Source organism: Sciurus carolinensis, chromosome 1, assembly GCF_902686445.1.
Source record: "Sciurus carolinensis chromosome 1, mSciCar1.2, whole genome shotgun sequence".
Taxonomy (NCBI): domain Eukaryota; kingdom Metazoa; phylum Chordata; class Mammalia; order Rodentia; family Sciuridae; genus Sciurus; species Sciurus carolinensis.
In genome coordinates this window covers 67,478,272-67,493,538 of record NC_062213.1, presented here as the reverse complement: position 1 = coordinate 67,493,538, position 15,267 = coordinate 67,478,272, and the positions used below count along the sequence as shown (strand labels likewise).

At 38.0% G+C, this 15,267-nt stretch overlaps 1 protein-coding gene across 1 annotated transcript in view; it reads right to left on the bottom strand.

Annotated features, from left to right (window-relative positions):
* Arfgef1 (ADP ribosylation factor guanine nucleotide exchange factor 1) overlaps nt 1-14,831 on the bottom strand; it is a 119,223-nt gene extending 104,392 nt beyond the window's left edge. Inside the window, 1 exon segment of the mRNA XM_047547485.1 lies at nt 14,136-14,831. Coding sequence (XP_047403441.1) covers nt 14,136-14,259 — 124 coding nt within the window. The 5' untranslated portion in view covers nt 14,260-14,831.
* Between the last annotated feature and the right edge of the window lie 436 nt (nt 14,832-15,267).

Genomic DNA, 15,267 nt, shown 5'->3' with positions numbered 1-15,267 from the left:
AAATTTTCACGTGTATTAAAATTCATGGAATTGTACACCATAAATACAGGCAATTTCATGGTATGCCCATATAAAAAGCAAAATTGTAAAACAAAAATAAGATGCCTGGGCTCATTCTCAAGATTTAGTGAATCAGAAATTCCAGAATTGCAATGCAGTTGGTTGCATTTTTAAGAAGTTCCTTGGGTAATATTGGTGTATCTCCTTTTTAACATGATAAATTTGATAAGGGTGAGTACTTTTAACTCCTTAAAGTTGATTTCTCTATCTATTACTCCTTAAAGTTGATTTCTCATTCTATTACTTCTTTAGGTCAAACTCTCAAGCCTCATCAAGTCAATTCATCTTCTACTTAGTGCTAGAGTGATCTTTGACAAGATAAAGTTCAAGCTCTTTAGTATGGCACATAAGACCTCCACGATTTGACCTGTTTACCACTCTCACCTCTCTCTATGCCTTTTTTTTTTTTTGTATTTCACAACCCAATAACAAAGAAATGTTGCAACTCCTCTAAAAATGGCCTGCTATTTTATACCTCTAGGCTTTGTTCAAACTGTGTTCTCTGCCTGAAACCCACTTCACCATCAATTTACCCAGCAAGTTCTTCTCAAGACAGCCTCTGTCATATGTTCTATGTCACTCCCCAACCTAAAATTCTTTCAGTGGTTTTCCATCACCTATCACATTTTCCATAAGCCTCATCTCTTATCACACCTCTCACAATTCACACCTTAGCTAATGATGTTCCCCCTTGCCCAGAATATTTTTCCCACTCATCTTTTCCTGGGCAAAAATCCCATGCATCCTTTTAAAACAAACAGCTGTTATCTCCAAGAAGTCTTCTCCTGCATTTAAGGCCCAGATAATTATACTTCTCTATTCTCATAACTTTCTTCAGTTATTATAATCACAGCACTTACCTTATTACATTGAAATTTTTTGAATATTGAATTTATTTTTCATCTCCTTTAATTTGCTCCTTAAGAGCAAAGACCAATTTATATATTTATATTCCTTTAGCTTAACATAAAATCTGGAACAAATAAGCACTTAAGGGTTTCTTGAGGACAGCAATAAATGAAAGAGAAATTTTACCAGATAATACATCTCCTTTTCTCCAAAAGGACAAAAGTGTCTAACTATGTGTAACACCTAAACCTCTACTTATAGCTCAGAAATCACTCTCCTAAGCTTATCAAGTTATATACTGTCAACTAAATATCTTAACTGCATGTCCAACCTGCATCTCAAACTCAATTTAAACATAGCAATCCCTTTTCCTCCTCAACCCACTTCAAAAGTGCTTTCTTAGTATTGTCATTTTTTTTAACCGATCCAAGAGTCCCAAATCACTTCATTAGAAACTTCAATATCATTCTAAATCCTTCCTTTCACATACTCAAAGAGTTATAATGTCCTTGGTTTGCTGAGATCTAAGCTTTCCGAATTCAGTGTCTCAGGTTCAAGCACCTGCTTCTTCAAACCTGGGCATAGCAACAATTTATTAATTTAATGGTCTCACTGTCTACAGTTCTGAATCCTAGCAATCTTTTTTTCATAATGGCAATGTGATTTTCTGAAATATATCATCATCATTTCACTCCTTTGCTTGGCACCTTCCTGACTATAAGAAAAAGTGGAAACTCCTTAGCATGGCATAAAAAGGTCTTCAATGATCTGGTTCCTCCTTTCTTCCCTAAACTATATCTCACAGTCAAACTGAATTTCTTATAATTCCTGAAGTGCAGTCATGCTTTTTCATACCTCTGTACTCAAGTTCTACCTGTAAAATTCTATAGCATACTCATTTGGCAATCTTTCAAGATTGAGGTCCAGGGTGATAAAAGTCCTAACTGCTCTACAAAGGTATTCCTAATCTATGACCCCAACCCACTACTATTCCTGGAAAGAACTGATCAATTCTTCCTTTAGGTTTCCATTAATTTCATATATGTCTACATAACACCTACTTATTACTTATAACATCAATTTATTGCAAATCTGTCTCCCTCCACCCAAGGAAATTTATCAGTTCCTTCAAGGCAGGAACCATATATGAATGTTCCCTGGCTTCCCTAGTTATCTAATACAATTGTGAGACACACTGAAAGCTTCAATAAATGTTATTAAATAAAATGACAAAAGCTAATCAGTCTTTATATTGTTGTCCCCTTATTCCATCACTAGGGATTGAACCCAAAGACACTTTACCACTGAACTACATCCCCAGTCCTTTTTCTTTTTTGAGACAAGGTCTCATTAAGTTACCCAGGCTGGCCTTGAACTTGTGATTCTCCTGTCTCAGTTTCCTGAATAACAGGGATGACAACTGGGATTATGTGCCACCATGCCCAGCTTTTATGTTGTTTTTTTAACCCTATGATGAAATCAGAATTCACACTAACAAAATTTAGTATACTAAACATTAGGTTGTCTCAAAAAGCCACAATGAAGCAAAAATCTATTTTGCTTTTAAAAAAAGAAAACAACTAATTAATAGGTATTCATTCCTGACATACACAAAATAAGTTAGCAAGTTATGATGAGTACTTACACCTTTTAAAGACTATGCATTGTTCCTAAGTGCAAAGTAAAAAAAGTTATTTTTAATGCTTTCTCACTGCACCATTCTGCGCCTATTTATTCTCTCTCTCACTATAACCTCAAGCTATCCTTAGGAGTTTCCCTCAGGCCTATTCCAGTCCTGCCATGCCCTATAATAACCCATGCTCCAAAATTATTCCATTCTCTCATTATTTCAAATTTATCATTCTCTCAGTGGGGCAAAAATGAGATGAAGGCAAGAGAGTCCTCTTCTGAAACCTAAGGACAGCATCCAACTTCAGTAACTAATGTTTAGTATTTCCTCAAAGAATATGCATCTTAAAAGAGGTAGTTATAAATGCAAATAAATAGTGAATTAATGTAATATGAAAGCAGCTTTCTGAGACATTCCCTAATGGATGAGGAAGGGAAGGAAAACATAGTTCATTTACACTGGACTAAATGAGTTGTAATGAAATTATACAATAGACACAAATTTCAGCTCACTGATTTCAAGAAAGCACTTATCAATAAGAACATCTACAACTCACATTACTGCTTTTTAATTCAAATGAAATAAACAAGAAAGTATTCAATAAGTTGCAGTTTCTATAACTGAAAAGAACTTGGTATCCAACTCCAGAGAGAATGCAGATCCAAAAATTTGCATGAATAAAATTGATACTGATTTTTCAATACTGGGTTTTCTACAGTCATCATATGACTTGGTGTCCTCTGGTTTTCATACCTAACTCATTTCTTTAATCCTGTTAGCTGCTTCTCATTCTTCCTAGGGTCTAGCAAAAACCTGCCATCAACTTATTTTTTTTTTTTCATTCCACAATTTAGCAGTCACCAGGAGGGCCACATCAAGGGTTGTTAACTACATGCTAATTTGTATTTTAAGTTACTCTCATTTTAAAATTGTCTCAATTTCTTTAAAATCTGTCTTCATGAATCAAGAATGTCTTCATTTATCAATGCTGACAGAGATTCTGAGAGTTTACCAAGAAAGGAGAAAAGGACAATTCAGAGGAAATGAATATAAACAGAACGGTTCAAAAAATGGAAATGAGCACCATGCCTGGTGCTATGTGCCTATAGTCCCAAATACTTGGAAGACTGAGACAAGAGGATGGCCTGAGTCCAAGGGTTCCAAGGCCAGCTTGGGTACTACAGTGAGAATTACTCTCAAAAAGAAAATAAAAAAAGGACTTGAAATACTGCTATGGTTTGGATATTGGTTTGAGTGTCTCCCAAAGGTCCATGATTGAAGGGTACCATGGTTGGGAGGTGGTGCAATTTTCAGGAGGTGGTGCCTACTCAGAGGTCCTTAGGATATTCAGGAGAGTAGCTTTTCTGTTCTTAGCTAAAGATGTAACTTTCTGTTCCTACACATCCTCCTGCCATGAAATACCATCATTTACTACCCTCACCAAAACAACCCCCAATGCAGGCATCATGCCTTTGAACCTCCAAAACTGTGAGCCAAATAAACCTTTATTTCTCTAAGTTAGTTGTCACAGCTATTTCATTGTAGCAATGTAAAGCTGACTAATACAAATGCTATGATAATTTTTAATAAAAAATTCATTATTAAAAATAAGAATTATACAAATGGGGGGAGGCAAGAATGGAGGAAGGATGGATTGTATAGAGGAAAATAAGGTGGGGGTGGGAGAAGGAAAGATAATAGAATAAGACAAACATCATTACCCTATGTATATGTATGATTACACAAATGGTGTGACTCCATGTACAACCAGAGAAAAGAAAGTTGTACCCCATTTGGGTACAAAGAATCAAAATTTTAAAAATAAAAAAATAAAAAAATAAGAATTACAAAAAGGTGTGTGTGTATGTTTGTTTTGTTTTGACATGGGGTCTTGCTACAATGCCCCAAGCTGGCTTCAAATTCAAGATCCTTCCACCTCACTCAGTCGTCCCAGTAGAGAGGATTACAGGGAAGTGCAAGAATTTAAAAATTCAAAAGAACTGAAAAAAGCAACATTCTTAAGAACATTTGGGAACATTAGTTTACTAAATCAACAAAACCTTTCATAAAAAAGTTTTAAACAAGCAAACTGGTGAAAAATATATTAATTACACAAAACAAAATTAGGCAAGCAAGAGTGGCAAAATCAAACAAAGCTCCTTATTTGCTATTTATGAAAGATAATACTTTTATAAATATAGGATAGATAACTTCAATGAGGCTGAATCTGTAGAAACCTTTTGGGAGGATGTTACAAAAAATACAATTCAATTTTTATTCTTCACATTACCAGAAGATGCACACAATTCCATTCATATTACTAAAGATAAATGCATGTTAGAATTTACATATAACCTTTTGCATTATACACATTCTCAACAGCTTAAGTAATAAAACTTATGGAACAGAAGCATGAGGATCTAATATAAATGAAACAAAATAATCAACTTCTCAACTGTAACACTTTAAATCTAATATATAAGAATAAAAGTTTAAAAATGCTGATTAATATGTTAATAACACGTTAAAAGTGAGCACTGGACAACTTAAAATTCTAAAATTATCTGGAAAAAAGCATCAAACAATATTATAAAACAATAAGGGGACAGTGAAGACTCATCAATTTTACCAGATAAGTGTCAGATACTATGCTAATATAAACTGAAAATAACTCATTGAGTAAGTTAATGTTATTTTTAAATTATTTGAGTAAAAATCTTACAGTTAAATAACCTATCAATTCAGAGGGGAAAAAAATGAACTTGTTAAATATATAACCTACCCTGCTTTGATATGAATGTTTGTGTTCTCCCCAAATTCATATTTTGAAACCTAATCCCCAATGTGTTGCTATTAAGAGGCAGGGCCACTGGTGAGGTGACTAGGTCATGAGGATGGAGATCTCATGAATGGGGTCTCTTATAAAAGAGACCTGAGAAAACCCATTGCTTCTTCCACCAGGTACAATCACAACTAGAAGGTGCTGTCTGTCTATAAGTAATGGAACCATACCCAGTTAAGGATCTTTGACCTCCCAGCCCACTGTGAGAAATAATTGTTTCTAAATCATTCCACTTAGGGTATTTTGTTATAGCAGTCAGAAAAGACTAACCCTAACCATAATAAATCTTAAGGAAAAAGTATGAATAAAATGAATAAAATTTATAGAAAGTACAATTACTGTAACTATAGAGTTCTTGTCTATTTTACTTTTAGAAAAGAAAAATTGCAAAGGAAAGATGAAAAATAGATCAAAACTATAAATTTGAATAGACCAAGCACTATCTTGTTTTCTCAGTACTCTGTTGTACACATGTACATATTATTACAGGTATAGTATGTTTGTGGCAACTTTACTGTTAGGGATGAGTTATAAGTGGACATATTCTAACCCAAAGTCCTCAATCCTAAAAGTTATTTTAAATAGTTCTGTATACACAATAAGAACTCAAACAATTTTGCAGGAATTAATAAAAAGAATCTGTGTAGAATGTAAATGCCCTCATACTAAAAATCATTTAAACAAATGATGGTACTAAAATGCTTGACAGGAAGACAACATAGACATATAGAAAATGCATATGAAATACTGAAGAAAGAAAACTGAAAATCATGACAATTATATAATAATTACATTGATGAACTGACAGAAGAAGCCACTGATACATATAAACTATTTTTAGATAAATGCATATTTGTAATTTTACATAAGATGACATTTTAATGATTGTTTTTATTTCAATTCTCAAAATGATATGAAATGCTATAAAACATTAAAATAAAAAGTAAGTACTTTTAAAGGGTTAAGGATACAAGTACAATAAAAACTAACCTATCCAGAATTCTGGGGAAGTTGCAGAACAGTCAAAATATCCAAATGGCTTAAATTATCAAAAATTTTTGCTTAAAAAATTTAAGATACACTTGGGAATGCATGTGAATTTTCTCGACTTTTACGTAGTACACAGAACTATAATCATATTTACATGATAAGACTTAGGAATGCCATTATGTTGAACACATGAAGAACACAAGTATCCTTGAGATTGACTCATGTACAGAGCAACATTTTCCTGTATTTTTACTATTTGTTTCTCTGCCTTTTATGTGTTTTATCCTTTTTCTTCTTCAACAATACCTTTGTTTTTTACAGCAGCTCTTAATTTCCCTTTTGTAACCTGTTACTTATTTGGTGAGGTAGTTAAGAGTGCACATTAGGACTGCCACAGTACGCCAAAAGGCAAGCACTGCACAAGTTCCAAGAAAGTTGTGTAGATTCTGTAAGTGTCATATTCCAACTCTCCCAAACATAAATTCCAAACTCAGTTTCTTCATTTGAAAAATGCAGACAATAATAGTATTTAAGCATACAGGGTTCTTGTGAGAAAAAATGACAATAAACCAAAAAAGTATTTGACACAAAACCTGACATACATACAACAAACACTCAATAAATGTTAACTTTTCCTTTCTCCTATGATTGCCTTAGAAATTAAATAGCTCAAAGTTTTGAAGAATATGTTCAGTGCAGGTGTACCCACACTCTGGTGTGTATCTATAGAATAAAGTCTGGAAAAAATATTTCAAAAAGTTAACAATGTTTCAGTGAGATAACACTTCATACATAAACTTATCATACAACCCAGCAATTCTATTCCTAGGTTATCTACTCAAGAGAAATAAAAATTTATGTCCACACAAATAATCCCAACATTATTCATTCAACACATATGTACACGAACTGGTGAATGGATAGGCAAAATATGGTACAGTTTGAGCATCCTTACTTTGAAATCTAAAATACTACAAAATCTGAAATTTTCTGGATGCCATGTCAGGACTCAAAAAGTTCCAGATTTTGGAGTATTTCATATTGGGATTTTTGGATTAGAGATGCTCAACCAGTGAATCTACACAAATATTCCAAAATCTAAAAAACTGCAATGTTTTAGACCCAACCATTTTGGATAAGGGACACTCAACAATAAAATACTATTCAAACAATAAAATACTATTCACTAATACAAAGAAATGAAGTATTGATACATGCACCAAAATGAATGAACCTCAAAAACAAAATGAGTAAAAGCAGTCAGACACAAAACACCATCCTTGTAAACTGTGTTTAGATGAAATGCCCAGAAAAAAAGCCTATCTAGAGACAGAAAGTGGATTAATAGATGTCTGGAGCTTGGGGTGGCAACAAAGATTACCCACAAATGGGTATTTCGGATTTTACTGGAGATGGAAATGTTCTAACATACTAAAAATTATCGCCTTAAATTGGTAAATTTTATAGTATGTAAACTATGTCTTAATAAAATTGTTTTTCTTTTTGGGGGGTGCACTGGGGATATAGCTTGCCTCATAAGCATAGGCCCTGGGTTTAATCCCCAGCACCGCAGGGGAAAAAAAAGTTTTTTTTTTATCTTAAGAGTCAACAGTGATAGAGCACTTTCCTAGTATGCACGAAGTCTAACTCCAATCTCTGCCTCCATATTTGCAAGGTCTTCTTTCTTTGTATGCCTGCGTGTCCTCTCTCCTCCTTAATTTTTAAAAATACTTTCATTTGTAGATGGACACAATACCTTTATTTTATTTACTTTTTGTTTGTTTGTTTTTTATGTGCTGATAGGAATCAAACCCAGTGCTTCACACATGCTAGGAAAGCGCTCTACCACTGAGCCACAACCCCAGCCCCCCTCCTCCTTATAATAGTCATTGGATTTAGTGCCCACTCTCAATCCAAGATGATTTCATATTGAGAGTCTTAACTAATTTCTTCTGCAAAGATCATATTCCAGAAAGGAATCAGACAAGTTAAAAGCTCATTCTCTTTAGGAAAACAAACCAAAAACTCACTGAAAAAACTTGAAAACTCATTTTGAAATTGTTTTGCATCATTCTCAGCAGAAAATATCTTACCTTTTTGTGTCTTTTTCTCAGTAGTCAATATCCATCAAGATATTCTATCATTAAAAAATTCCAAAATACATGTAAAATGTAGGATGAAAATGTTTTACTATATAAACACCTATTTCTCTCCTAGTACTCCCCCATCAAGGTGATGCCATCTCCAACCACCCTGGACTCCAGCTACAAACTAGATATCATCCCCTTGATCACCCAATCAACCTATCAGCAAATTCTGAGGATCCTTTCAAAATATATTTCAAATACAAACAATTCTCATTCTTCACCTACCACCAGCTTTGCCTAGGTCTCCATTATCTCTGGCCAGGTGGGCATGTACAACATAAATGTTCTATAACTTCCCTATTCAAAACTCTCCAGGGGATTCCTACAGTTAAAATAAAATTCCAAATTAGTTTTCCTCTCCCCCAGTCACACAAGCCTCCTTACACCCTAAAAACGTATCAACCACAAACCTATCTGCTTGTTCCCTGTTTCCACTTCATCCAGGTATGTGAAAGGCTGAATCCCTCACTCTGTCACCTCTCTACTCAAATGTCACTTCACAAAGAGGCCTTTCCAGACAACCCTATCTAAAGTAGCATTCCTGCCCTCCCTTTACCCTTCTAAACTATTTCTTCAGCTAACAATCTGATAACACAACACATATTAGTTTGTGTTTTCTACCATCCTCACCCCACTAGAATGTTAAATTCCATGAAAGCATGTTTAGTTCACTGCTCTATGAACAGTACTGGGGTAGTACCTAAAATAAATGAGGAATTCCACAAATATCCGAGTGAAGAATATACATAGTTCTTTCACTTGATTTTTTGAGATTGGGTCCTCCCTATGCTGCCCAAGCTGGTCTGTAACTCCAGGGCTCAAGCAATTCTCCCCTCTCAGCTCTGGAACAGATGGGACTACGTGTGGGACTGTGTGTCACCATGCCCAGCAAGAATATGCCTAGTTTGAAATGGCAATAATTTACTCATTTACTTACTATTTTCCACTGTCCCCTCCCTCCATTATGTGAGGAATACTAAGACAAATGTTTCCCCAAATTAATCATCATTCAGTTTTCTCTGTAAAACCTTACAGTTACTTGCCACTAGATGGAGTAAGAAAAAAGAGCTAGTCAGCAAACTAGTTCTCCAATCTTGATTATTCCAACTGCTCCTTACTTCTTTCTTTTCCTTCTCATAATTTCAACAGGACTACTGCTTTCCCAAAACATAGGACTATTCTTAAGGAGAGTATGAGTAGTTAAGATTACATTCACTTCACCTTTCTTTCCCCTCAGTGCACCAAAGCAATCTCCCAGGAATAAAGTGTCCTAAAGGCGTTAACTGCCTTAACAGATTAAAAAAGGGTGAAGTACATTTAGGAAAAACTAAACAAAATTGAACAAGTTTCTTCTTTGAACAACTTTTCAGAATCTAAAAGTTACGTACGCACAATGTAAACTTATAAAATGGAAATAGATTATATACTGTAAACCAAACTTACATTTTCAACCCAAATAAATTTTTTAGAGTTTCTCTAAGAACTAGAATTCTTTGACATTCATTTTATTCAGTGCTATCCTAGAGCAAGAATACTTAAAACCAATCTGAGATGTGAAAAAAAAGTAAACAGGATTTTTCTTTCATTCATTATACTCATCTCTCTTAGCCATCTCAAAAATTCAGATAGCCTAACTTACTTTTACTTCAGATATCAAAAACGGTTAAAAGGCAACTTGCTAACTGATTTAAATTATAACTAAAGAGTTAAGAGTCTGCAGCATATTGCTTGAGGATAAGTCGTTTTTTTCATACAAATGGCAAAGATTGACAATAATAAAGTTATCAAAAGCAGCAGAAAACCAGGGCCAAAAGCACTCAGGTAGTTTCCCCTCTACTCATTTATCCCTTTTTTATAATACAAGCAGCCAAAATAAGAGTGGAATTAGTGAGACAGTAGGAAGAGCATTCTATGAAGTTGAGTCTCAGTATTATAGTTACATTTCTGGGGGAAACTGTAACTATAGGTAATATAGTCATGCTATAAGATAACTAAGTCAGTAGGATCCCTTAATATGATGAATAATATAAATTCATACCATCTCTGATGCAAAAAATGACTAACAATTCTTTCTCTATCATCCTTCCATATTCCTACAGGAAAACCCCTTAATCACTGTCCCATGTGACTCCCTTCCTTTTAAAACCTTCTTTGATCACCCCTTCACTCCTATTCTCCATCAGTGCCAGTTCCCAACCTTGACTCTATAACATTTGTAGAGCATCTTCATGATAATTTGAACTCAGAAGGTAGAAGCTGAACTATCACAGTCCTAACATTGAAGAAACTTTTAGAATATGTCCCACCTGCACCCTCCTCAAGAGATAAACAATGCTACCTTCAAGCCCAATCTCAACAATCCTAAATTCTTTGAAAGTAAAAATAGCTTAGCTGTTGTCTCATCTGCCAGCAGATGGCCAGACTATTTTTAATTCAAGATTCTCAAGAGCAGGAGTGGATCAGACTAAGCTAGGGCAGCCTAGACATTCCTCACTCAGTAGAGCTCAATGTTCACTGCAAAGAGTTGTGGTAAGACAGGTACCAAGAGAGGGCAACCTGGAGCTGTTCAGGGGCCTGTGGGCTTCACTCACATCAATTCTAACAACAAAGGGGGGAGAGTTCTTTGTTGTTGTTGTTTTTACCATTCTTCAAAGTCAAATCTGACAGGTTAAGAAAATCTAACGTTTTAAATAACTCTATATACCCTTTATTTTTCCTTTTTTGTTTGTGTGAAAATAAAAGTTCCTTTATAGAGTGTCTTTGAGAATGAATGTTGTGATAATGAAGAAAAATCTCCCCTAACCTAAATGATGTTTTCTAAAAGTCATAGTTTTTAGCAAAAAAAATCGTGTTCTTAAGAATACACATAAGCTACAAATTCACAATTATTTACAAAAAAAAAAATCTCATTTTTTAACTAGTCATTATGCTAAAAAGCAGTTGAATTATTTTGAATACCCAATGCTCTGAAATCTACTCATATACCAGTAAGATGATTTTCTCAAAATTTTTAAAAAAGTTAAGTATGGCATATCACTTATTGCTTGTATATTGACCATCTCCCTTCAACTCCATGGTAAGTGCTCAATAAGCATTTGATAGGAGAATGAATACAGGCATGCATACTTAGAAGAGTTATAACAACACACAAAATGACCTCTGTATCTCCGCCACCAACCTCTTACCCACTCTAGACTGTGGATGAACAAATCAGGCCATTCCAGTTAGCTTTCCCATACTGCTTGAGAGATTATCAAGAGACCAAAGTGGGTCTGGCCTGGGTGAAAAGAAGGGAGGTCTACAGTAGTTTCTAGGGTTAACACGTATTTGGGGATGCCATCTTACTGCAGGATATTATTCTTTCTGCAAAGATGAAACAGGATATCCCTATCAACTTATACATGAGTGATAATATAGATGATTAAAAGAAACAATGTTTATCAGGAATTAGCTACCATGAAGTTGAACACTAAGATTATATAACTTTTCTGAAATAGGGAGGAAATACCTGATACATCTCAAGTAAAGATAGTTCTCTAGTACCAAGCCCCTGCTGAGGTGGTAATATTTCTCCAAATAAACATCTGTTAACTATATAGCAGGGACAAAAAAGTAAACTGGCAAAATCTGAAACAGACAACCCTGGTAAGGCAGGTACATACAGCACCAAGTAATTTCTACCTTTGGAAATGGTGAGGACCTATTTGACAGCTATAAGCCCTCTCAAGATGCCAATCTGGAGTGGCATGAACACTAAATGCACAAGTTAACCGAAAGTCCATTCACATTCATGGCACATTAGAGGGAATGTGACCACATAAACATTAAGTTCAACACTCTAATTTTACAGAGAAGGAACTTAAGGCCTAGGGACTTGCCCAATAATACTTCAGTGTAACAGTACAGGGATTTAAACCCAGGTTCCCGGATTCATGAGCTCTCCACTAAAACATGCTTACTTATGTTAGCATTTTGGAGAGGGGTAAAATATATATATAGATATACAACGTGCTCCATTTCTTTAGATATTTATAATTTAACTCATTAAAAAGATATTCTAACATGGAAAATGAGTTCTCAAAAACTAAAACTTTAATTTGAATCTCTTATGTTCTTTCCCTGCCAAGTTATTCACAAGTCTACATATAATAATTCTTTTAGAAATCTTAAAATCACTCCCTCCCTCATGCTACCCCAATTTAATAATTATTCCTTTCAGGTCCAGATACAATTTTAACTTTTGCCACTATACAACTGTCTTCTCATCTGCCTGGAATAGTCTTTTGTTAGTTAAAACAAAATGGAAACTTTTGATCAATGAGGGAGGCAAAAAACTAAACCTAAGCCCACTATACTACAAACTCAAAAATTTTTAAACTGAAATTTTTTGATTGATTTTCATATCATCAATTTTAAGAATCTAGGAAAGAAAAAAAACTGCACAGAATACTATAGCAAGCTATTATGTTTACTTTAATAATTAAAAGGCAAAGTTGGTTTTAAGCTGCATTTGACCTCTTACTTCAGCATACATAAGCTATTATGGGGTCCCCCCCCCCCTTCATGAACGTTTTTTCTCCAAAGCCCATTTAACAAGTTTCATTGCTTGCCAATTCGACCTAGTCTATTTCAAGTACTATAAAATAAAGTGTAAGCATTAGCAATTTATCTTTGAGTTAAATGTCCTGGTATTTCCTTAACAATATCACCTTGGACAGATGCAATCTATCACTGTTCTCCCTATAACAAATCCTTACAAGCCTACCCTGACTGTAGGTATTGTTTGGATTTTACCCTGCTGCAGGCTTCATTACACTAGATCTCTTCCATCTGAACTATAAATCACAATTGAAGCTTAAGAGCAGCTGCCACTGTCCAGACATGTGGCTGGTGGGTGTCATTGTCTTTTTCATTTTCCCCATTTCAAACCTTCCCTTCCCATGTTACCTAAAGTTAGTTTATCTAAAGATTCGTTCCTTCCCCATTTTGACACCGCCGCCCCCACCCATTAACCTCTGGTCTTGTTCTTCCAGGTCAGTCCAGTCAGCTACAACATTACTCTATGTTTTTCCTGTGGCGGAGGCGGAGAGATGTCAGAACGGGCTGCACCTCTTGCAAACCCGTTCTCGAGACCGTCAACAAGGGAACAACTTCAGCCTATCTTCCCAAAGTACCACGCCAAACGATAAAGTTATTGTAATTACGATACGGAACCCTTCCCACGCCCAATCTTGACATATCGGCCCCACCTCAATTTCCAAGCTAATAAACAACAGCTCATCTGCTTCATCACAAAGGGTGGTAGCCTGTCCGCACCGCACGGTCCATCAACAAAATCCTCTCTCTCCAGTCGAACCCTCAAACACAGGTGCCCCGTGATCCTAAACCGTGCCGTGATCCCCGAATCCAGCTGGATGCCCTTCCTCCTCCACCCCTCCAGTGCCCCATATCCAGCCGAGTTAGTGTCAACTCCAGCCAGACAGCGGAGAGCTCCGCGAGGGCTTCCTGAGGTCAGCCGCGCCGGCCTAGGACAAGCTCCCGGCGACCCACCTCCCGCCGGGTCGCCCCCCGCCCTCCCCTCTCGGCCACCCAGCCCTCGGGCCTCCTTCCAGCTCACCTAACGCCACCTCGCAAGCTTTGCGTAGCTGGGAGTGATGAGCCTTCTTCACTTCCTTGTCGGCCAAAATCTTCTCCAGGGCCCGGGTCAGGAACATGTTCTTCGTCTTCTTCCCCTCATACATGGACGCAGAAAAGGAGGCGGCGGCTCTTCCGACCCGCGGCTCCCAGCGGCTGGAGGGGAGGAGGTGGGGGAGGAAGAGAAGAGAGAAAGGAGAGGAGGTGGAGGTGGGGGAGAGGAGGCGTGGAGGGCAGCGGCAGGATCAGGAAGGGGCGGGCGAGCGGGACCAGCCGCGGTGCCGGCGAGGGCGGCGAGGACCGCCGCCCCCGAAAGGCCGCCCCTTGAGGGCCGCGCCCGTCGGGCCTCCGCTTCTTGTAGCCCGGGGGTCGCTTCCCGGTCGCCCCCCTCACTCGTTCCTCCGGCCCGGTGGCGGCGAGGAAGCCCGGCCTGGGCAGCCGTCTTCTAAGGACCGAGGACTGAGGCGGCGGCGGCTCAGAGGCCCGGCAAGAGCAGGGCTGCCCTGGCTGCTGTGGGAATTAGCACCCGCCGCGACCGCGAACTGGCCTCCATCACCGCCGACCTGCCCCGGCCGCCATGTTGGGAGGAAACGACGCGTCACGCAGCGGCCGAACGGCTGCAGAGGAGGAAGCGGCGGTGGCGGTGCTGCCTGCCCAGAGCTGCCGCGGCGCCGGGAGGCAAGGGGCGGAGGGTGACGCGGGAGGAGCTGCCCGAACCGCAGCGCTACGGCGGCCGGGCAGGGTCTCGCCGCCTCCTTCCTTCGCCTGCAGGGCGGCGTGGGGCGTGGCGGGCGTCCTGCGGCGCAGAGCCTGGCACTTCGGGCTCCTTTCGGCCTCTCGTTTGAGGGTTTCGAGCAACCCCCCGGCGCCCCTGCTCCAGTCGGCTGCACAAAACTGCTGGTTACGCTGCACCTATTTCGACTTTTTGGTGAACCTGTCGGTAGGAGCATAGTCCCTTCCATTCCAGGGGTCACAGAACTATGCGCATCGCTCATTCTCAGCCGCGCTGGGTTTTCACCTGCCGTTCTCGACTCTAATAAATTTCGTTCCCAGGGGCTCGAAATTGCTATACAGCACCGTGCCCTCCGATCACCTCAGGGAGGATTCTCTTTTGG